General features: G+C 47.0%; 1 protein-coding gene across 2 annotated transcripts in view; it reads left to right on the top strand.

Annotated features, from left to right (window-relative positions):
* The window catches only part of NECAB1 (N-terminal EF-hand calcium binding protein 1), a 1,511,734-nt gene that overhangs the window by 109,677 nt on the left and 1,378,604 nt on the right, over positions 1-23,453 (top strand). For both annotated transcript variants that reach the window (XM_078687059.1, XM_078687058.1), the window contains exon 2: positions 11,433-11,457. In XM_078687059.1, coding sequence (XP_078543185.1) covers positions 11,433-11,457 — 25 coding nt within the window. The remainder of the gene's footprint in view (positions 1-11,432; positions 11,458-23,453) is intronic.

The raw sequence follows: 23,453 nt of genomic DNA, 5'->3' as shown, positions 1-23,453 counted from the left end.
GAAGCTTTTGAAGGAAGGCGACTAAAGGGATATTGTGTAGGTTTGAGGGACATTATAATTTGTTTGGTACTGCACTCTGCAAATAATGATTGAAGAGTCTATTCAATTGTGAGCTCTGATGACCGCAGTGTAGGCAGGAGGCAGCGGATAGCAAGGGCTCACAACCACGTGACGTTGAGGAAAGGTTCACAGTATTGGTAATTTAGCGTGTGTGCAGTCAGTGATGATAACACTGAGTTAGTGGCCCTTGAAGCAAGATTCTGTGGAGCCTGTGATGATGCGTGGTACAGGCAGGCCGCACTGGTAGCAATGTTTTTTGCCTTGTGAATTCTGCCTTAATAAGGCCACGTGAAGATGACTTGTGGTTCAGTGAGTTAGTGGTACCTGAACAACTCAGCGTGTGTGTACCCTGCGATGATTAGTTGTTCCGGTGAGTCGCACTCGTACAATGTCTCTTGCTTATTGGAATGCGTCATGTGCAATTGCCATTCTACCAGAATCATGAGCCCTCACAATGTAGATCGAAGGCAGTAGTCAGTACAGACATTGAGGAATGGTTTTTGTCGCATCCTTTAACAAAATCTGAGGACATAGAGTACAATTGTCTCTGCCTTAAAGAAAGCAAGGCTAAATTCCATGCTGTCCGTAGTGTAGATCCCAAGCTGAATTCAAGTTGTGAATCCTGCTGTCCGCAGTGTAGATTGAAGGCAGTAGTCAGCACAGAAATTGAGGAATGCTTTTTCTAAGATCCTTTTACAAAATCTGAAGACATATAGTACAATTGTCTCTGCCTTAAATAAAGCAAGGCTTGATTCAATGCTGTCCATAGCGTAGATCCAAAGCTGGATTCAAGTTGTGAACCCTGCTGTTCGCAGTGTAGATCAAAAGCAGTAGTGAGCACAGACATCAAGGAATGTTTTTTGTCACATCCTTTAACAAAATCTGAAGACATAGAGTACAATTGTCTCTGCCTTAAATAAAGCAAGGCTTGATTAAATGCTGTCCGTAGTGTAGATCCAAAGCTGAATTCAACTTGTGATCCCTGCTGACCGCAGTGTAGATCGAAGGCAGTAGTCATCACAGTTATAGAAGAATGCTTTTTGTCACTTATTTTAATAAAATCTGAAGACATATAGTACAATTGTCTCTGCATTAAATAAATCAAAGCTGAATTCCCTACTGTCCATAGTGTAGATGCAAAACTGAATTGAAGTTGTGAACCCTGCTGTCCACAGTGTAGATCGAAGGCAATCGTCATCACAGTTATAAACAAATGCTTTTTGTCACATCCTTTAACAAAATCAGAAGACATATAGTACAATTGTCTCTGCATTAAATAAAGCAAGGCTTGATTCAATGTTGTCCGTAGTGTAGATCCAAAGCTGAATTCAAGTTGTGAACCCTGCTGTCCGCAGAGTAGATTGAAGGCAGTAGTCGATACAGACATAAGTCAGCGGTGCTGTGGCGTTGAGTTCGGAATGGGCCTGTATTGAGGAGGCCTGTGGTCATGGCGACAGCCACGTGGCTGGGTGACAACCTCTGCTGTGCCAGAGTCTTTTGTCTTTGCACAAGTGAACCACGCCCAAGACGTAGCCTATGTATTTATACTCTTACGCTGGAGTTTCGTACGTTGGACCAGTCCACTCCGCTTCTGCGTCAAGGGGGGGGACAACACAGCTACACGACCGAGATATTCCCCAGTGTATGAGATAATATGGTTGCGTCCACTGTGCAGTACACTACATGTATAAATACTATAGCTCCACATGGAAAAGTTTTTTGTTTCTATAGTGAGTTGTGTATAGCATATCACCGGTACACTTGGGATTCTGTATATTATTGTTGATGTGCAAATTAACTCCCTTATGCATAGTTGGTTGCCACATCTCTGAATATTCAGCTATAATGCGGTTGAGAGGATATGGTATCTTGGGAAGGTCCGTTGTCCTGTTTTGCGCTGCCTCTGAGGTAGTAGGGGGGAGGGGCCTGGGGGTTGGTTGTGCTGGTGGTGGCGCTGGGTGTTGTGATTTTTTGGGGTGTCGGAAGTGCATGATTAGTACCTCTATCACATATTTGTCTTTAAATATGGGTGTGAGTTGGGTGTAATTCACACAGTAGATAGTCGACCTCCCTACACCAGTTAAATGTTGATGTTAATTTGTTACTGGTAAGTGGAGCTATCGCCAGTTTTTTTAGTGGTTTGTGGTGATTTTGTTGGTTGAAGGAATCAATTGAAGAGTGGTGATATTTGCAGTTTTTACTAGGTTGAGATTGGGATGATAATTAAAAAAGAAAGAAAAAAACAGATATGCTTAATGAACATTATATTTAGATATTATCATTTAAAAAACCTTTGAAATCCACTGAAACAACCACAGGTTTCAGGCATGTTATAGTTAGGAATTATCATTTAAAAAAACCTTTGAAATTCACTGAAAAAACGATAGGTTTCAGGTATGGTATAGTTAGGAATTATCTTTTAAAAAACCTTTGAAATTTACTGAAAAAAACATAGCTTTCAGGTATGTTATAGTTAGGAATTAGCATTTAAAAAACCTTAGAAATTCACTGAAAAAAACCATAGGTTTCAGGGGTGTTATAGTTAGCTGGGCATTTCATTCGTACAAAACCATTGAAATTCCTCCGTTATAGTTAGTTGTACTAACTGTAACTTGCACGCCCACAATCCACTGCTGATGATGTCACATATTACATAATTCATGACATGGTCAGTGACATCACTGATGACATCACTGATGACATCATCCATGTGACAATCAGATACACCTCATCATACACTAGTATAACCTTTCATCACTCACTGTAAAATACAGAGTACCATATTTGAATCCATTGACACACCAACACAAGTTTCTAAAAACCCACTCAGTGATTACTAGATCTACACACACATCTAATCACTTACCTATAGATTCAATCATACATGCTGTCAATAAACAATAGAACACTATCAAATATATTTATACACCTATATCGACATTACACACCAGCACACATCCTATTCACTTATGTAGTCATCATACTAACTTCTGCAAACAATGGATCATACTTTCATTTGCTCAGCTACACACTTATACAAACACCACTTCATTTATTCATATAGATAGTAACTCATACTTAGTGTGTTATAAAATCACTATTATAAGTATACAGTTATCCATACAGTCACTCATACAACCACTGAGTCTTATGTATACTTATTTATATGCAACAAATGTCACATACACTGCCTTTTATATTTCTACTTTGTTGGACATGTATCATTGAGAAATATATTTACTCATCACTACACCCATAAAGACATTCACTCACCCAAACAACTGTTTCCACATACAGTCTTAAACTCATATACCTATTAAATCAACTATTTACACATCTTTGGATAATCACACACCTCCCACCCAACCACACACACATTCACTCTCCCATACAAATACTCAGTGAACTAATCAATTACTAATATAGACTTTCACATAGCTAGTAACCAACTGGTACAGCAGTTTACACGACAACTGACAAAGTGATACAGATATTCACACAGTTTAGTCACTATCCAATATATTTAGTGAGACACTATAAATTAGTCAAGTAAACAGTCAATTGCACTACTACTAAATCCTTCATTCAGATATTTATAAACCTACTCATTCTTCAATGCAGATTGCTATATATATAATACATATTTAAATAACGAACCAAACCACATTCACTGGATGATGTCATCAGTGATGTCATCAGTGATGTCATTTGAGATGTCATCAGTGATGTCATCAGTGATGTCACTGACCATGTCATGAATGATGTAATATGTGACATCATCAGTAGTGGATTGCGGGCGCGCGAGTTACAGTTAGTACAACTAACTATGCCGGAGGAATTTAAATGGTTTTGTACGAGTGAAATGTCCCCTGCCTGCACACAGGGGATCGCCACATACCTGGATTAAATATGTTTAAATATATGCGCCTGCAGCTCCAGAGACCACCACCTCTCCCAGGGCAAACTACGTTAAAAGAATGCAGGGGTACCACCAACTCCACGGGGTAATTTATTGAAAATAAGGGTTTGCCATGTGCCCACCACTTTCCCAGGGACTTCCACCTCTCCAGGGTTGAAATATATTAATGTAGGTGGTCCATCGTGGACCCGCTCAGACCACTAAAGCCCCGGGGCTAAATACTACAATGGAGGGTGCCGCCTGGTCCCTTCGTGGAGCCATGAATGGCTCTGGGGACCACCAACCCCTCGGGCCCGCTCCTGCTACCTCCTGAGGTGCCCATTCTTAGGGGGTAGCTTTTTGCTTTGGCTTGGTGGGAGCAAAAGCAAACATAATTCACCTTTCTGCAAGCAGGAGCTGTTTGACAGCTTTGGCTTGCAGAAAGTGGAGTTGTCATCTCTTTCCCTGTATGCTGGGAAACAGATGAAAATATTGCTCCTGCAAGCATGGAGCTGCTATTTTAGGCAGCTCCTAGCTTGCAGGAGCAATAGTGGCTCCCACAGCAGTCGGGAACCAGCTGGGACCGCAAGCACTTTGAGGCTCCCACCGCAGTCCCGGGGTAAAAAGAGGCAAAATCAAGGTCAGAAATGAGCAAAAGAGGCAGAATAAATGTCAAAAATGAGCAGAAAGAGGCTGAATAAAGGTCAGAAACAAGTAGAAGGAGGCAAAATAGAGGTGAGAAACTAGCCAAAAAAAGGTAGAAGAAAGGTGGAAAACTAGCAGAATGAGGCAAAAAAGAAGCCAGAAATGAGCAGCAAGAGACAGAATAAAGGTCAGCAATGAGCAGAAAGAGGCAAAATAAAGGTCAGCGATTAGGAGAAAGAGGCAAGATATAGGTCGGAAATAAGCATAAAGAGGCAAAAAAGAGGTCAGAAACGAGCAGAAAGAGACCAAATAAAGACCAGCAAGGAACAGAAAAAGGGAAAATGGAGATCTGAAAAGAGCAGAAAGCGACAAAAAAACTGCCAGCAAGGAACCGAAAGAGGCAAAATGGAGATCTGACCTAAGCAGAAAGAGACGAATTAATGGACAGCAACGAGCAGAAAGTGGCAAAATAGAGGTCAGAAACGAGCAGAAAGAGGTAAAATAGTGTCCAGAAAGGAGCAGATTGATGCAAAATTGTGGTTAAAAACGAACAGAATGTGGAAAAATAAAGGTCAGAAATTAACAGAAAGAGACAAAATAAAGTTCAGCAATGAGCAGAAAAAGGCAAGATACAGGGCAGACAGAGGCAAATAATCGCCTAAAATGAGCAGAAGTGGCAAAATAAAAGCCAAAAAAGAGCAGAAAGAGGCACAATATCAGTCAGGAATCAGCAGAAAGAGGCAAAATAAAGGTCAGAATTGAGCAAAGAAAAGCAGAAAATGAGCAGAGAATGATCAGAACCTACTCAGGAACTCATGCACCCACGCACAGAACAACTCAGACACTCTTACACCTCCTCATAGACCCAGTGAGACACCCATGCACCCACTTACAGAATCACTCATATTCTCACCCACTAACAGATCTACTCAGACTCATGCCTGACTTAAAGACCCACTCAGAGACTCATACACCCAATCACAGACCCACTCAGAGACGAATGCACCAAGTCACAGACCCACTCAGGCACTCATGCAGTCACTCACAGACCGACTGACACTCATTGAGGCACTCGTAAACCCACTCAGACACTCTCACACCCACTCGCAGACCCACTTAGACACTCTCGTACACAGAGACAATCACGCACCAACTCACAGACCCATTTAGACACTCATGCACTCACTCACAGACTGACGCACACAAATGGAGGCACTCAAAGACCCACTCAGACACTCTCACATCCACTCACAGGCCCACTCATATACTCACTCAGACATAGACTCACATTTCTCTTCAGTGACATAGCAAACATAGAGTGGGCTTTTTTGTATAAACATCAAATACCAGCTATTTAATTTGCTTGCACTTTGGGTACCTACCCAGTTAGATGGGGATTTATTTCCTGTCTCCTTTTTAAAGTTTTAAAGTGTTTAAGTAACACTGGGCTTATTACATTTAAAAAATCACCAGTAAAACAACCATATATCTGTCTTTTTTACTTAAATATTGTTCAATCAATCAATCAGGGAATTGTAAGTGCGCTACTTACCCATGAGGATCTCAAGGCGCTGAAGGGGGGCTTACGCAGATCTGTTTAGCAGATGAGCCAAGTCTTGAGAGTCTTCCTGAAGGTGTTCAGGGAGGGAGTGCCTCTGATGTCTGCCGGTAGCTCGTTCCTGGTCTTGGCTGCAATGTGAGAGAACGATCTTTCGCCTGCTCTGGCTCTGTGGATGCGCTGGGTTTTGGCCGGAGCGAGGTTGGAAGATCGGAGGTGTCTTTTGAGTACGTGGAAGTTGATTCTGTTGTTAAGGTATTTGGGTCTGTTGTAGGTGTTGGCTGATGTGGGATGCCGAGGACGAGACTGGTCGCGGTGTTCTGAATTGTCTGGAGTTTGTGGAGTAGGGACTTGTTGATGCCGGCATAGGATTTGTTTCCATAGTCTAGTCTGTTGGTGATGAGTGTGTGGGTGACTGTCTTCCTTGACTAAGGGGGGATCAATTTGAAGGTCTTCCGAAGGATGCAGAGGGTGTTGAAGCAGCTGGAGGTGACAGCGTTGACTTGTCGGTTCATAGTGAGTGATGAGTTGAGTACGATGAGGAGGTTTTTGGCGTAGTCTGAGGGTGTAGGTGGGAACCGAGGGTGGTGGGCCACCAGGTCTTGGACCATGCTGATGGGGTGGTTCCGAGGACAAGAACTTCTGTCTTCTCTGCGTTGAGTTTGTGGTAGCTGTTGGTCTTTCAGACTGCAACGTCTTGCATTCCTTTCTGGAAGTTGAGTCTGGCGGTGTTGGGGTCTTTGGTGAGGGAGAGGATGAGCTGGGTGTCGTCGGCGTAGGATACAATGTTGTGGCTGTGTTGTCAGACGATGGTTGCGAGGGGGGCCATGTAGATGTTGAAGAGGGTCGGGCTCAGTGATGACCCCTGTGGGACTCCATAGGTGATTTTCGTGGGGGCGGAGAGGAAGGGTGGTAGTCTGATCCTTTGGCTTCTTCCGGAGAGGAACGATCGGATCCAGTCCAGGGCCGCTCCTTGTATGCCGGCATTGTGTAGTCTGGCGACTAGTGTGCGTTGAGAGACAGCGTAGAAGGCTGCTGACAGGTTGAGTAGGATGAGGGCTGCGGAGTGGCCTTGGTCCAGGAGGGTGCGGATGTTATGTGTGGCGCGAGTAGGGCGGTATCGGTGTTGTGGTTGCTTCGGAATCCAGAATGAGACGGGTCGAGGACGGGGTTCTCTTAGATGAAACATGTCAGTTCAATGTTGACTGTTTTCTCTGCCACTTTGGCTGCGAAGGGGAGGAGCGAGATGGGCCTGTATTTCTTGAGGTCGGTGGGGTCAGCCATGGGCTTCTTGAGTAGGGGACTAACTTCTGCACACTTCCAGTCATCTGGGAAGGAGCCTGTTTTGAAGGTGGTGTTGATGGTGCATTGTAGTTCAGGTGCAATGGTGTCTGCTGATCTGTGGTAGATGTGCAAGGGGCAGGGGTCGGTGGGGGCCCCTGAGTGGATGCCTTTCATGGTCATGGCGGTGTCATCGGTCCTGATTGGTGTATAGTTGGAGATTTTGGGCTGCCTGGTGTCTCCGGGGGGTGGGGAGCTGGCTGTGGCGTCTTGTGGGTGGTCAACAAAGTTGTCGTAGAGTGTTTTGATCTTGAGATGGAAGTAGGTTCCAAGTTTGTTGCAGAGATCTTGGACGGGGTGATGTCTGTGACTTTGCTGCATAGGTTGGTGAATTCCTGGATGACACTGAAGAGTTCCTTGCAGTTGGTGGAGTTGGTGAGGATTTTGTTGTGGATGAAGTTCCTCTTGGTGGTTCTGATTTGGTTGTGGTGGTCCGTCATGGCGTCTTTATAGGTGGAGTAGTTTTTGTTTGTGTTGGTGTTCCTCCAGTTCTTCTCTAGGCGTCTGCAGGTGCGCCTGGCTTCTTGGATATCGGTGGTAAACCAGGCAGCTTTCCTGGAGTGCTGTTTGCCGGGGTTGCGTAGTGGGGCGAGTTCATCTGCGCAGTGGGAGATCCAAGCGTGGAGTCCTCTGGCTGCGATGTTTGCATAGGATGCCCAGGTGTGGTTTTTTATGGTGAGGGTGGAGTTCAGTTTCTGGTCAGTAACCTTGCTCTAGTTTCTTTATGGTGGGCGAGGGGCTGATTTGGAGGTGCCTTGGGTTTGTTGACGCTGTACGCAGTGGTGGTTGGCCAATGCGGTTGTGTTGTGTGGCTGATGTGAAGGCTGTTTCCTGCAGCAAAGATGGGGTCGAGGTGTGTCCTGCTCTGTGGGTCGGTGTGGTGACGAGTTGGTTAAGTCCGATGTTGGCAAGGTTGTCACAAAGGATGGTGGAGTTGGGGTTGCTGCGGTTTTCGAGGTGGAAGTTAAGGTCTCTAATGAGTATGTAGTTCATTGATGCATTGGCATGGGGTGCGATGAAGTCGGTGATGGTGGTGGCGAATGGTGAATGGGGGCCGTGGGTCTGTAGACGAGGGTTCCTCGGAGTGTGGTGTTGGGGCTGGTCTGGATATGGAAGTGCAGGTGTTCGGCTGAGGGGAAGTTTTTTCTGGAGGTGGTGGGGTGGAGGGTGCTCTTGTGGGAGGTGGTAAGGCCCCCTACCAGGTGGTTGGGGCGGTCGTTCCTCTGGAGCTTGTATCTGTCTGGGAAGGCGGTGTCGATGTCGGGGGTGGAGCAGACGATGGTCCAGGTCTCCGATGGTGATGTCGGGCGAGACAGAGTCGAGTAGGTTCCAGATTTCTATGGCCTGTTTGTGTATGGTGTGCACATTGAGGAGGATGCATCCAAGGGTGTCGTCGGTGCTGGCGTTAGTGGTGTTGGGGGCCGGGGTGGTGGTGGTGGTGAAGGTCTGGCGGCAGTGGAACTGGCCGTTGGTCATGTTCTGTGAGGCCTGTTGGCAGTCTCTGAGTGTTCCAGGGTTGAGTGCGAGGAGGGAGCGGAGTCGTATTGGTAGAGGGTTTGCGCTCCCTCTGCACGCGGCCAAGCAGCGGCCGAGAAGCGGCCTCCATTACATAGGGGAGTGGGAGGGAAAGTGCAGCTGGGAGGCGGGAAGGGGGGAGCGGCGAGCGGGACGTGGGTGGGGTCTGTGATCGACATAGAATCGCAAGAGAGGGCAAAGAAGAAGATAAGCCTGGCAACAGAATAAACTAAACCAAAAACTAAACCAATGGCAAGATTACATTAAACTTACACAAATGAAAAAGCAAAACAGGGCAGGCACTGAGAGCGGGTCGAGAGCGGTCTCGAACCCTGCTCTTCTAGGTCAACGGCAGTGACGGCCAGGCGGGGCTGCGTGAAGAGAGAGCGGGTCCCAGCCAGAAGGTCAGGGCCCTCGCTGCTTTTCCCAGGCCAGAAGGTCAGGGCACTCGCTCCTTTTACTTAAAAATTGTTCACATTTGTTTGATATTAAATTGTTTTCTTTCTTTCCTTTATTTTGTACCATGTGGTTACAATAAAAAGTAAATGAACCATTGCACAACCTGCTACATCTAGACCGATTGCCATCGCCAATGCTTGTTTTCTCTGTAGGGAAAACATAGTCCCTGTAGAAGAAGCCTTACATCTGTAGACCTAACAAATGTGGGTGCGATCTATTCCCCTTCCGCCATGAAAGGGGAGTACTCCAATCATTTCCAGGATAGAAAAGGAGCAGATTGCTGAGTGGGAAAGCCACAAATATAAATTTTTGTGGGTGCTTCGAAACTTCCAAAACAAACCACACCTTACAATACCCACTCACCATCCCCTGAGTGTAATTTACTACAGCAGATTTCTCTGCTCTCTTGCTTTAGACATCTGCATTAGTAAATATATTTATACTTCTTCAAATATAGAGATACACATGGTACATATGAAGAATATTTGTACAAATGAGCAACTATACAACAAAATATAGGTTTCAAAGCATATTTTTCAAACATTTACTCTCGAGCAGGTCTGCAAGAAAAAAATTAAGTTGTTGCCTAACTCTACGCATACAACAGTCATGGGTGACACAAGTTAAATCTAGTGTGGTACAAAGCAGTCAGATAGATATAAAGATGTTTAAAAAAAAAATAAGTTGAGTGAACTGAAGGGTCCCACATGCATGATGCCATGAACTGCTTCATACAATCGTAATTGGATACAGGTGCAAACATTTATTCCAGGTCTAATGTTCAAGATGAAGGTTTGATGTCATTAAATATTTTGAATGAGAAGACTTTTCTGGATCAGTGTTTTGCCCTTTTTTGTGCTAAATACTTTTTGGGTGAAACTTCACAGTTTGACAGGTCAAATTTTGAAAGTTTTGACGGCTGATTTAGATTTTATAACTCATGGAGGAGCAGTAGTTACCTGCAGGTGTGGAAATTGTATTGCCATTTACATGGCCGATAAAGAGAGGCAGATACGGAATTACGAACAGTTGAACACTTCTCTTACGTGACATGTTCACGACTAATGGATATCCCTCTAGCTACATTCTACTTTATTATACCTTCTTTTTAAACTACTTTTCACCTTAATTTCTCCTACTTCTTAGTTTTATTTTCTTTCTCATAAGAATCTTCTACTTTTATCATTTTTTTCTCGTTTACTGGTGGTTTCATATGCATCATATCCACAGCCAGGGCCCATAGGAGGAGATTAGGTAAAAGACAGAAGAGGGGATCTTCAAATGTTGAGTGAAAAGTTTGTTTTACAATTGTCACATACTTGAACACTTGAGGTTACCTACGGACATCAAAGAAAATGTTAAAGTGTAAATCCAAATTTATTATATTTTTACCCATGTTTAAATGTATGCCTGTCATATTTATAAACATGTATTTATCAATGCCTGTGAACGGTACTCCTAATGTAGGTGTTATCCCATGGTAGTACATTTTAGAATTTCTTTTGTGAATACGGGCCTTCACTGCATTCTAGAAATGTGTGACTTGCCGGGAAGAATACCATTCTGATCTTAATTTGCACAGGGGTTTGTCATCACCGCACCTATCCTGCGGAATGGTTTATATTCTGTAGTGAATATCAGTTAGGCTAACAAGCTAGTTGTCCAGCATTAAGCTGTTAAACAGTTTTATGTAATCTCATGCAAAGCGGACCACTGTTGGTTGTATACGAGCATTATCATGTGCCTTACAAGGTATTGTGTCTTTCACTGCTCCTTTCTATAAATGGGATTTAGACCGATTGCATGCACACAAGTAGCACAGAAGATATTTCCACTGACATTTATTTTGCAATGCCATAATCATTGCAGTATTATATAGAGCAAACAACCATTTATTTTTAGATTTTTCATTCTCAGATCAAATTGATTAGTAATTCTAGTTTTTTTTCTTTGCAGATTTTGAGAAGAGCAGACAAAAATGGTAAGGAGAAGATGCAATTCCTACTTTTCTGTCTCATCTGATAAAAGTTTGTGAAACTTTAATGGCCGCCAACATTGCTCTGTGTAGTTAAACCATGATGTATGCCTCAGTCTAGTACTGTAAATGCTCAATTTACCTAGTGTAGGCTTGTATATTCTTTTTTGTGTTTCTTATTGTCTGAATGGTGAAGCCTCTGGTGGTGGTGTCAAAGATTCTTTGTACGCTAGTATTCTTCAGCGTACCGTAAAGTGGCATTTGTGAGCAGAAATGTTCAGTGAGCTCGCGGGCGTGCTGTGACGCTCAAGAAGAGCTAGCATAATCAGGAAAAGAAGAGGTGAGTTAGTTAGGGACTTTTAGTTATGGGTGAATGGTGTAGTAAAAAAATAGACATTGTATGTTATAGTAAATCGAGTTAGGCTTTTGCAATTATGAGAAAATATATACATTGTGACTGATATGCAGCCGTTTAAATCATGGAACGAGCCGTTTGATCAAAGGAAGGGGATATTTTTTCTCATTTACTATAGACTCAACATTGTGTAAAAAAGGTTGTACAGTAATTTGTCATTTTGGGGGAGACAAGAGTGTTGGGATGTTATCAGAGAAAAAAGTGCAGTCTCTCTGATCTGGTTTCCAGTCTCGGTAACGACGCCAAAACCTCCTGTGATTCTGGGCAAATCACTTAAAATCTCCCCGTGCCTAAAATGAATGTGTGTCCTCATGTAACGTAACTGGTGCTAAGTAAAGCGCTCTGATACCCGATTCGGTTCGGGTCTAGTTCGCGCTATATAAAACTCTGCAAAAAAAAAAAGCGCCCTATCCAATATTATCTCCTCGAAAGGAGAATATATGCATTGCCGTATACAGTTACAGTCAATAGGTATTTAAATATGTTTTTATTTTTTGTTGTACGCAGAAGACCAATAAAAACAAGACAGTCACATACAACAGGCGCCATTGCCAGCAAATACACATTTCAGGTACACAGTGTCATTTGTATAATAGTACATTCATCAAGGCACAGAGACAAAAAATGGATATGGAACAGTACTTACAAAGTAGAGCAATGTAACCCTCACTCAGATGGGGCCAGTCCAGTAGGTGTACCAATTGTTGCACTGAAACAGCCTTCTGTAGGCTCCAGCCCATAATGGACCCTCCACCATCTCGAAATCTTGTGGAACGTACAGGGACAGACTCTTCTGTGGTAGGTCATTTTATCTGCTGCCATGTAAAGGTCCATCCCCGTCTCCATTCATGTCCTCCACCAGACCCAATGCACTAAACATGAGTTTGAAGTGAGGGACATCAATGTAATTCGGGATTCCCAACACGATATATTTGGGGTTGATCCGGAGCGAAACATCAAGTGTATGTGAAAGTTCCTGGATGATCACGCTCCAGTAGAGGGAGGTAGTCCCATAGTGTGTGCATAAAATACCCTACTGCCTCAACACATTGTAAAGAATTTGGTGTGGATGCCCCACCCATTTTATACAATTTGCTCCGGTCGTAGTAGCCCCAGTGAAGTATTTGTAATTGTATTAGGTGTAGGAGCGCCTTAATAGCAACCTCACGGGGTGCATCAGCACGCCCTCTCAGTCTATGGGCCTTATTTATGAGTAGTATTGCATCGCTGTGACAAAGCAGCGATGCAACACTTCTCAGTGCACCCTCCTTGTGACACCATGGATGCACCGTATTTACAGCATGGGGCATCATGTTGCAAGGAGTCACAGATACGTCAGTCTTACTGAGATATCTGTAGGCGCAAAAGTAACTCATTGCTGGGGTGTATCTGAAAACAGAGGCAACTCCAGCAATGTGTACTTTCACATGGGGCAAGCCCTATGTGAAAGGGCCTGCCTCACCCTTACACCCGCCATGAGGAAGGTATAAGGTTTTGATGCAATGGCGTCCTAGATGTGGTGCACTGAAATCTTATAGATTTCAATGCGTCACTTCTATGAGGCTTTGATGCGGGGGAAGGCCCACCCTGCATATATTATACCTGATGCAGGTATAATGTAGGGCAGGGGTTTACAAAGTGACGCACCTGCCTTGATGCATCACTTCGTAAATAAGGCACAACATGGCACAATATTTACGCCGCCGTAGTATCACAAAAAGTGATGCAACCACTGCGTAAATGTGATGCAAGGGCTCCTAAATAAGGTCCAATGTCCTTAAAGTCACCCAAGTGCCTCCTCTACCTCTCCCTGAGTTGACACAGAGAGTCTGGCATATTATTGGTAATCCTTCTGGTCTTCCGAGAGACTGCACCTCTACCCAGTTCTTCCATTGATATACGCCCCACAAGGTGGGCGTTTCTGGGATCTCTGTCCCCCCAGCCTCCCTGCCTGCCCGTTGTTAAAAGTTAGGCTGAAAACCGTCAACATTATCGGCGCCCTCTTGCTCTCCTTAAACCTTTTGTGCGCGTAAAACAGCCGCCATTTTGGACACCATGGCTTCCCGGCTCTCGCCGAGAGCCAGCGCGTCTCTCTCTCTCTCCCTCCTAACTTCGCTAGCAACCCCCTGCTTGCACCTGCCTTGGGTCATAAACCCCTCTTCGGCGCTGCTCTGCCCCAGGCCCTCATCCTGTTCCCAGCGCGACACCTCCCTGTTTCCCCGTCATGATCTCCGGCCCTTTTGATGCAAACCCCTTTTCCCCGTGTGCCCGTTTGTCTTCCCCGTTCCCAGACCGACACCTAGCTCTGCCGATACCAACCTCTTGCCCCTCCCCATACAATAGGAAGCTTCCCTCCTCAAAGGATCCCCGAGATGATCAAAGCCCCCCCCCACCCCACGAGATCCGATCGAAACCCGCACACTCCGTGAATCGGCGGAATGCCCAGCTGCGCAATGATCATCACCTGTTGTGAACGGGGCGGGGACTTCCACTATAGCCTTGCATGGGAACGGGCTGGGAAGGGGGGATTCTGAGGATGTCTTTCCGTACATCAAAGTATCAACGAGAATGTGTTACATGTAATAAAGAGATAAACTCATGTATAAGAGGCCAGGCCTCCGGGATGCAGTTAGAGCACCTCAGAACGATACCTTCTGTCCGTTTCGTTGTGTTCTCCTCCGGAGAGAATAAAAACCTTTGTTTCCTGCCTTCCAGTCTCCAGCGCCTGCCTCTTCAATAGTTTAACTTCTGTGTGGGTTCAAGAGGCGACATCGCCGGGCAATAATTAAGGATCTTATATTCTGGTTGGTAGTGCCCCCCCAGTTTGTATTTTTCCACAATTGGCGTCCCAAGCGTGGGGCCCATCAGCGACCCATGGATCCAGTGGGAGAGGTCCTGACGACAAAGTGAACGACTGCAACGATCGGGAACGCGTCTGTCCGATAGACCCTCGTCTGACAGCCGATCATCCGAACTTCACTGGTTCCGAACAGACCTCTCTCGAGTGATCTACGGTCCTGACTGGGAACCATCAGGAGTGCCGCGAGGATAACGAAGAAGAGAGGACGATCGGGCGCTGGATTCGGAAGTCAGGAAACTGTCCATGCGGTCCGGGTAAGGTCGTGTTACCACGACAAATTGCGGAAAATTTGCTTGATTGTTAAATACTAGTATTGCTCTTTTTGTTTAATTGGAGATTCACTGTCTACAAACGGAGAGACAACAGGCTCTCCCTTTGCAAGCAGTGGAGGATAGGTAGGGCAGACAACCGTGCTTATTTTTCTCCCCCACTCAATAGTCACCTGAAACTGAGCTGTTGTTCACAAACTATTGTTTCCTGGAGATTCCCTGTCTGCAAACAGGGAAGAGACCACCCTTTTTGCAGATAGTGAAAAAGGTAGGTAACGCAAATCTTTGCGGACCTACTCACTCTCCCCATTGTTATTTGTCGGTCTTTTGTTATCTTGATCCACGAGGGATTCACTGTCTGCAAACGGAGAAACAAAGGTCTCTCTCTTTGCAAGCAGTGGAGGATAGGTAGGGTAGCAGCCGTGCTTATTTTTTTTCTCCCTCACCCTATAATTGCTTGAAACTGAACTGTTGTTCGCAAAATTATTGTTTCCTGGAGATTCCCTGTCTGCAAACAGGGAAGAGACCACCCTTTTTGCAGATAGCGAAAAAGGTAGGTAACGCAGATCTTTGCGGACCTACTCATTCTCCCCATTGTTATTTGTTGGTCTTTGGTTATTGTGATCCATGAGGTATTCACTGCCTGCAAACAACGTAGAATAGAAATATTCTGTCCAGTCTTTGCACCTAGTGATAAGATAGGCAGTGCTGACTTTTTAGTCCCTCGTTACGAGCCGTCATGTCTGTCTTCTCCCCACTGATTGGTAGCCTGTTTAGCCCGGACCGCTTATTAGAGATGGACCATCCAGCCCCACTGGAAGGCACCCCTAATAAGGACATGTTCATGAAGCATGGATTGACCGCTATTGCCTATAGTAAACTATGGCATAAATATACAAAACAGGGTCAAGAAAGTCAATGGCCCCTGACAGGATCCTTCGATGATGATAAAATAAAAATGCTAGAAACTGCCCTAGGTAAAAACAAGACAACACCCACTATGCTTGATAGCTTCGGCATGTGGCGAAAAGAAACTGAACAGCGTAAAAAGAAAACTGAGAGTAGGTTGGAAAAAGAGCTGCAAAAAGCAGCCCACCTAGCTGCTCAGAAGCTAAAAAAGGAGATAGAGGAAAGAGAGAAAGCTAAACAGAAACTAGAAAGGGAAACGCCAAGCCAGTGTCCGGTTAGAACCCCCTCCATGCTCTACCCTGATTTACCCTCAAAACGACAAGCCAATGAGGACCTGCTGTTAGGTCCCCCTATCATCTACATGCCCCCTCCATATGCCCCTTCTCGGCCCCTGGCGCAGCACGCGCCACCCCCAGGTACAAACGAAGGTACCGCCGCAGCGTCGGCCCCAATGGCCTCTGTGCCAGCCGAACCCCTTGTATTAAAACCCACATCAACGACAACGTTAGACGAGCATGAGACTCGAGGGGCTGGCCTTGCAAGAACAAACAGGCTAGACAAAGATGAGCGAGCGGGGATCGACAAAATAGCAAGGACACTGGTAGAAAGGAAGGATGATGAAGAGTACATCACAGATATGTTCAGCTCGTATACAGGGAGTCACAGACGACATTTTACCGTACGACTGTGTTATCATGTCTTGAATGCATACGAGGACCGATATCGAGACAAAGGTCCCGAGAGCCTAAGGACTCTGTACCGGAAGGTCGATATCGGGGATGAGGGCGAGTGTGATGTGTCGGACCTCTTTACGCGTACGCTTGAGGTTTTCCGCCACCTCACTGAACGAAAGCCGGGAGCTAAATCCGCGGCCCCCGTAGTGACCGAACCGCCAACCGAGCAATCTAACACCATGATGCCGATACGTGAGGCTGCCCCTTACTGGGTTCCTCCTCGGGGTACGGGGACTCACGATGATGCAAACAACCAAGATGCGAAGGGAAGGGTAGTATACAACTGGGTCTACCAGCCACGGGACCGGCAAGAGATACTGACATTCCGGAAATCTCTACCCGACCTACGCAAAAACCCCACTGCCTTCTATACTGAATTAGGTACAGCCCTGGGTTCGACTATCATGACCCTGGCTGACATCGACTTGTTCTTCGGGTTATGTCTACCAGCTGATGTGTGGAAGCAAATCCGGAAAGTCGACCACCTTGAGCTGTTCGGACATACCTGGCCACAACTCGATGACTTGGACAAACAACGGGGACCAGGACAAAAGCCGTTGAAATCCATTCTAGACCTCCCAGATAAAATTGTAGAGAAATTAAAAACCCTAATCCCAGAAAAGAAAGTGGACTGGTCGATAGTAACAGCCTGTCGCCAAAAACCCCAGGAGGATGTATCGGAATACTTCTCCCGGTTTGAAACGGTGTTCTCTGATTACAGCGGCCAGGACATGACCACTGCAACCGGACACCATCTGTTTGTCCAGAATTATGTTAAGGGCCTATCATTGGACATCTCCCAGAAACTACAGGCCAGCGAGAGTAGTTGGGCAGCCTCCAAACCTACAGCGATTCTTCAGATGGCCCAGTATTATGAGCATCAGAAAAATGAAAACGATAGGGCGACAGAGAAAAAGAAGAAAGACTTAAAGGAGAGGGTGATGATTGCCAAACTGCAAGGGGTGACTATAGGACGAGACCAATACAGGGGAAACTACCAGACAAACGTCCCTAAGACTGCATTACCCCAGGACCGCACTCTGACTCCCTACAGTGGACGCACAGACCTTAGAGATGACCAGTGCGCTTTCTGCAAAGGGACTGGCCATTGGAAATCCCAGTGCCCAGTTCTCCTGGAAATGATCAGGAACAGAGACCCCAGGGAGGTAGCAAACGGACCGAGACCTAGGGGAACACAACGAGGGCCCCCAAATGACGCGACTAATGACAGATCAAGCAGACCGAATACGTTCGATCGACCCAGACAGAACCAATATCAACAATCTGACTATGACGACACTCACACCTTTGCATAGGACAGCCAAGGGCGAGGGAGGGATCCAGTCGAGCTCTATGTTGACCAGCAGGGCCCTTATGTCACTGCTAAGGTCCTGGGTACCAAGTCTCCATTTCTGGTAGACACTGGCGCAACACGTAGTGCGTTATCTAAACGACTGATTCCAAGGGCACCCTTGTCTGGCTCACTCATAACATCGACAGGTTTCGATGGAACGCCCTCCACCAACCCTTTGTCTGCCCCGATTCTCTTTGACGTAGAAAACAACACCACCGACACCACGTTCTTGCTCTCCTCCAATAGCCCTGACGCCATTATGGGACTTGACTTACTGAAACACTTCCGAGCGACGATTAGGTGTTCTCAAGATGGAGTTCGAGTGTTTCTTTACGACAACCCCGTTCTGCTTAAACATTGTTCCCCCCGACACATGTTTTCCATCACCGACGTCGACGCGTCCCTACTTGACACCCTGCCTCCGTATCTGTGGGCCAAAGCGGATTCGGACGTAGGGCGTATGTTAATTGACCCAGTGCACATTACTGTCCGACCAGATGCAACACTCCCAAAACTCCCACAATATCGGATATCGCCAGAGGGCGAGAAGGCATTGGTAATGATTATCCAGTCACTGATAGACGCAGGAGTGGTAGAGGAAGTGGTTAGCAACGTTTGCAACAGCCCTATCTTGCCCATTATCAAGAAGCAGGGAGAGGGAGATGAGAAAGCATACCGTTTCATCATCGACCTCCGAGAGATCAACAAAGTGGTAGTACCCCAGTACCCTGTGGTCTCAGACATCACCACCATCCTGACCTTGATTCCATCCACTGCAACCACCTTTTCCGTCATCGACCTCAAGAACGCATTCTTCTCCATCCCCATCCACCCCGACAGCCGATATCTCTTCGGCTTTACCCTAAAATCCCGCTCATATAGGTTTTGCCGAGCCCCTCAAGGCTACACGGAGAGCCCTAGCATCTACAGCCAGGCCCTCAAAAGGCAATTAGACCAAGTCCGGTTACCCGACGGGGTGGTGTTGGTACAATATGTCGATGACATCCTTTTGGCAGCCGACACCACCCCTCTAGCGGTTACCGCCACCATTCAACTCTTGCACTTCCTTGCGGAAAATGGCCACAAGGTCTCCAAGAAGAAGTTGCAATTCTGCCTACCCCAGGTCACTTACCTAGGCCACCTTCTGTCCAAAGATGGAAGGAAACTCACCCCTGATCGAATCCAGACCATTCTAGACACCCCTGTCCCTAAAACCCAGAAGCAGGTTCGCTCCCTATTAGGCCTCACCTCCTTCTGCCGACAATGGTTGCCAAACTTCAGCCTCGTTGTAAAACCACTGCTCTCTCTCTTGAACAAAGACGTCCCTTTCCCACTCCCTTGGACTCCTGAGTGTCAAACCTCCTTCACAGAACTACGAGATGCCCTTTGCTCAGCCCCTGTCCTGGGTACCCCTGATTACAGAAAGCCCTTCTCCCTTTACACTCACGAAAGGGAGGGGTGCGCTTTATCTGTCCTGACCCAGGCCATCGGTCCTAAGCAACGACCGTGCGCTTACTTCTCTGCCACTCTTGACCCTGTCGCCAGAGCCTTGCCTGCCTGCCTTCGAGCTGTAGCTGCTGCTGCAGTCTCTATCCGACAGAGTGAGGGGATTGTACTCTCGAATTCCCTCACGGTACTGGTACCCCATGCAGTCGACACCCTCCTGAACCAAACCAAGACGCAACATCTGACGAGTGCACGACTGACTGGATACGAACTAACCTTGCTTGCCCCCCATATCACCCTGAAAAGATGCACCACACTGAACCCAGCAACTCTGTTACCCCTGCCAGAGAACGACCCCAATGTGCACCCCGTACATGACTGCGTGACTCTTACGGACGAACAGACCAGGAGTAGGGTCGATCTCAGAGACACAGCTTTCCCTGACCCCGACGGGGAGTTGTGGGTGGACGGTTCTTGCATCAAACTCTCCGATGGTACCACTTCCGCTGCCTATGCAGTCACCACAGCTCGAACTGTAGTAGAAACAGCCCGCATCACCCAGCGATCTGCCCAGGCAGCGGAACTGATTGCTTTGACGAGAGCCTGCATCCTGGCAACAGGAACCACGGCGAACATTTACACCGACAGCCAGTATGCCTTCGGGGTGGTTCACCATTTTGGGCTCCTCTGGAGGGAGAGAGGATACTTGACCTCACACGGCACACCCATCCTGCACGGGGATTTAGTCTCCGCCTTAATCGAAGCTGTCCTCCTCCCCAACAAACTTGCCGTTATCAAATGCCAGGCACACAAGAAGGTGACAGACATTATTGGACAGGGAAATGCACTAGCCGACATCACCGCCCGAACGACAGCAGAAAATAGAACGACAACACGTATGTACGTGACCAGGTCACAAGCAGAAAACTGGACTGACGCCAAGGACACAATTAGAGACATACAAATGGCTAGCACACAACACGAATTGACTGAATGGGCACGGGTGGGATTGAAAGACGATGAAGGCTGCTGGCGGACAAAAGACACGAACAGATGGTTGCTACCTGATTCATACTTGATTCCCATATTATCCATGGCACACTCCCCAGCCCACATAGGATCAGCCCCCATGATCGAACTTGTCTCCAGGGTTTGGCACAATGACAAGATCCCAGATTCCGCCAAACGCCTGGTCCAACAATGCTTAATATGCCTGCAACACAACCCCGGGAAGGGAACTGTAGTACCCCGGGGGGGATTTGGGGTCCCAAACCACCCATTTGAAGTCCTGCAGATGGACTACATCCAGCTAGACAGATGCCAAGGCCTGAAATATGTACTTGTTGTGGTGTGCGCATTTAGCAAATGGGTGGAAGCATATCCGACCCGTGACAACACCGCTATGGCCACTGCAAAGGTCCTGTTAAAAGAGTTTTTCCCCCGTTATGGCCTCTGTCGTGTTTTATGGAGTGATAATGGCCCCCACTTTGTAGCCAACGTTATCCAGCTCATCCTAAATGGGCTGGGTATCAAACAGAAATTCCACGCAGTCTTCCACCCTCAATCTGCTGGGCTGGTCGAACGACACAACGCCACACTAAAGCTTAAACTGGCCAAAATAGTGGCTACGACGGGCCTGAAATGGCCAGACGCCCTCCCATTGGCATTGCTATCGATGCGCTCTACCCCCACCCGACATCACTTAACCCCTTATGAAGTTGTCTTCGGCCGACCCATGAGCGTCTGGTCTGCCCCGAAACCAACGTCCATTCATGACGTTCCGGATGTCCTAATGTCTGATTATCTGTACAAATTGACTGAAACTTTGTCTGTCCTTCATCAGCAGGTGCGGCAGGCCATCCCCGATGCTTCCAGGGGTCCGGGTCACGCCATCCAGCCGGGGGACTTCGTGCTGATCCGAAACTTTCAGCGATCAAAGAGTTTGGAACCCCGGTGGACGGGCCCCTGGCAAGTGCTGATCACCACTCGGACCGCACTTCGAGTGGAGGGGAAGAAACACTGGCTGCACGCCCATCACTGCAAAAAGGTCTCTCCAGCCCTGGCCACGACAGACACCGTCAACACCCAAGAAGAGCTCCTGAACCGGGACCGACCATCGTTGAACTGCTACCCTGATACAGAGACACTTGAACTTTCAAAACATCCTGACCCCACAGTGCCATCTCGAGAAGGGTATTTCCTGCGTCGAAAGGAGGGAGCTTCGGCTAAGTAGGCCACGGACTAGGTTAGAGAATCTCAGAACGGTGACCCAAACTACCAAGGGTTACCTGGAGAGAAGCTAAAACTGAGTCTGTGGTCCTGCCCACTACCGAGCACCTTGAAGACGAAGATGATGGAAGCGCCAGATAAGAAGATGATGGAAGCGCCAAACAAGAAGCCGACTGAGACAACAGGAAATACCCACTACAGAAATCCGAGAACAGACAGACTCCATAGCTCAAAGACAATTGCACTCTTCATCGTATTCCTCCTCTGTTTTCTCCTCATGACTACGCTCTGGATTATGGAAGAACACACACCTGCTCACGAAACTTTCCTAACCACTGCTCAGCCTACCACCATGAAGGAACATTATCTAATTTCGCTCTCTCCTCAACTAAGAGAGAGGCGAAAGGAGTTCTGGAACAACTCTTTCGTACAGCTACTTCACCAGCACAATCTTGCCACCAACGCCACCAACTGCTGGATCTGTGGGTTGCTACCCCATGCCACTGGACATTCAATACCATTCATCCCTTCACCCTTCTCCGTCCACGGCTCCTGCCTTGCCTGGCTGATCCTCCTGCAAGAGAGCTATACGGAAAATGCCACCTCCAGCAGAGCTGCAGCACATTCTTCTCATGGGGCCGGGCGAAACAAGACAAAGACACACTTCTGCCCGCTGAACCCCAGCGACTCAATCCAAATGGACATTCCGGCCAAAGAACGAATCGAAATGCAGGTATTCAACAATCCAACCAGACCCACCTTCTCCTATCTGCGGAAACGAACGGCTGCCACTCTGACTGTAGCCCTGACGGTCATCAACGTCACAGGCCACATGTGTGTAGAAGGACTTGGGACACAGCTGGTGGGTCACAGCGCTTGCCGCTTTACCAGAACTTTGGACTCCACGGATCCACCTTCCTTTGTGTCCTCCCCAAACATGTATTTCATCTGTGGCACGAAGGCCTACACCTGGCTCCCCAAAGGCTGGGGGGGCACTTGCTACATCTCCTTCGTCCTTCCTCCAACTTATGTGGCCCCAGCGAATCACCACAGGCAAAAACGAGCAAAAGACGTTGAGCAAGCCGACTCAACAGGAGCACAGTTCCTCGATGCTATGAAAGGACTCGTCCCCCTCTGGGGCCCGATGGCAAACAGCCGTGCCATCCGACATTTGACTCAGGCAGTCGAGACAACCATGAACATCACAGCGGGCATCTTTGCCAACAACACTGCCGAGCTCCAAGCGGTCCGTTTTGTGGCCCTTCAGAACCGCCTCGTTCTAGATGTAGTTCTGGCGGACCGTGGAGGAGCATGCCGCATTATTGGGGCCAGCTGTTGTACATACATACCGGACAACTCACCCTCAGTGTACAAAGCCATCGAACATCTTCACAGACTCTCTTCGGAAGTCCACCAAGAGCAAGAAGAATGGTCGCTTGGTGGTTGGTTCTGGGACACCGTCAAAAGCTGGGGCTGGAGACTGCTCACCATTATCCTGATTCCCGTAGTTGTAATATGTGGCCTATGCTTAGGAATTCAATGTTTGCCACCTATGTGTTCTTTATGTGCGAGTTGTATTTTTCCCAAAACTGTGGACATTGGAAGCGAACATATGAGGGCATTATATGATACCGAAGTTAGGAATTTGATGAAAATTGACATTGAATAAGCAAGTTGGCTAGATATGTTGAAAAGGGAGGACTGTTAAAAGTTAGGCTGAAAACCGTCAACATTATCGGCGCCCTCTTGCTCTCCTTAAACCTTTTGTGCGCGTAAAACAGCCGCC

This window comes from Lissotriton helveticus, chromosome 4_1 (genome assembly GCF_964261635.1).
Source record: "Lissotriton helveticus chromosome 4_1, aLisHel1.1, whole genome shotgun sequence".
NCBI classification, from domain to species: Eukaryota; Metazoa; Chordata; class Amphibia; order Caudata; family Salamandridae; genus Lissotriton; species Lissotriton helveticus.
This window is presented reverse-complemented; position numbering and strand designations above follow the sequence as displayed.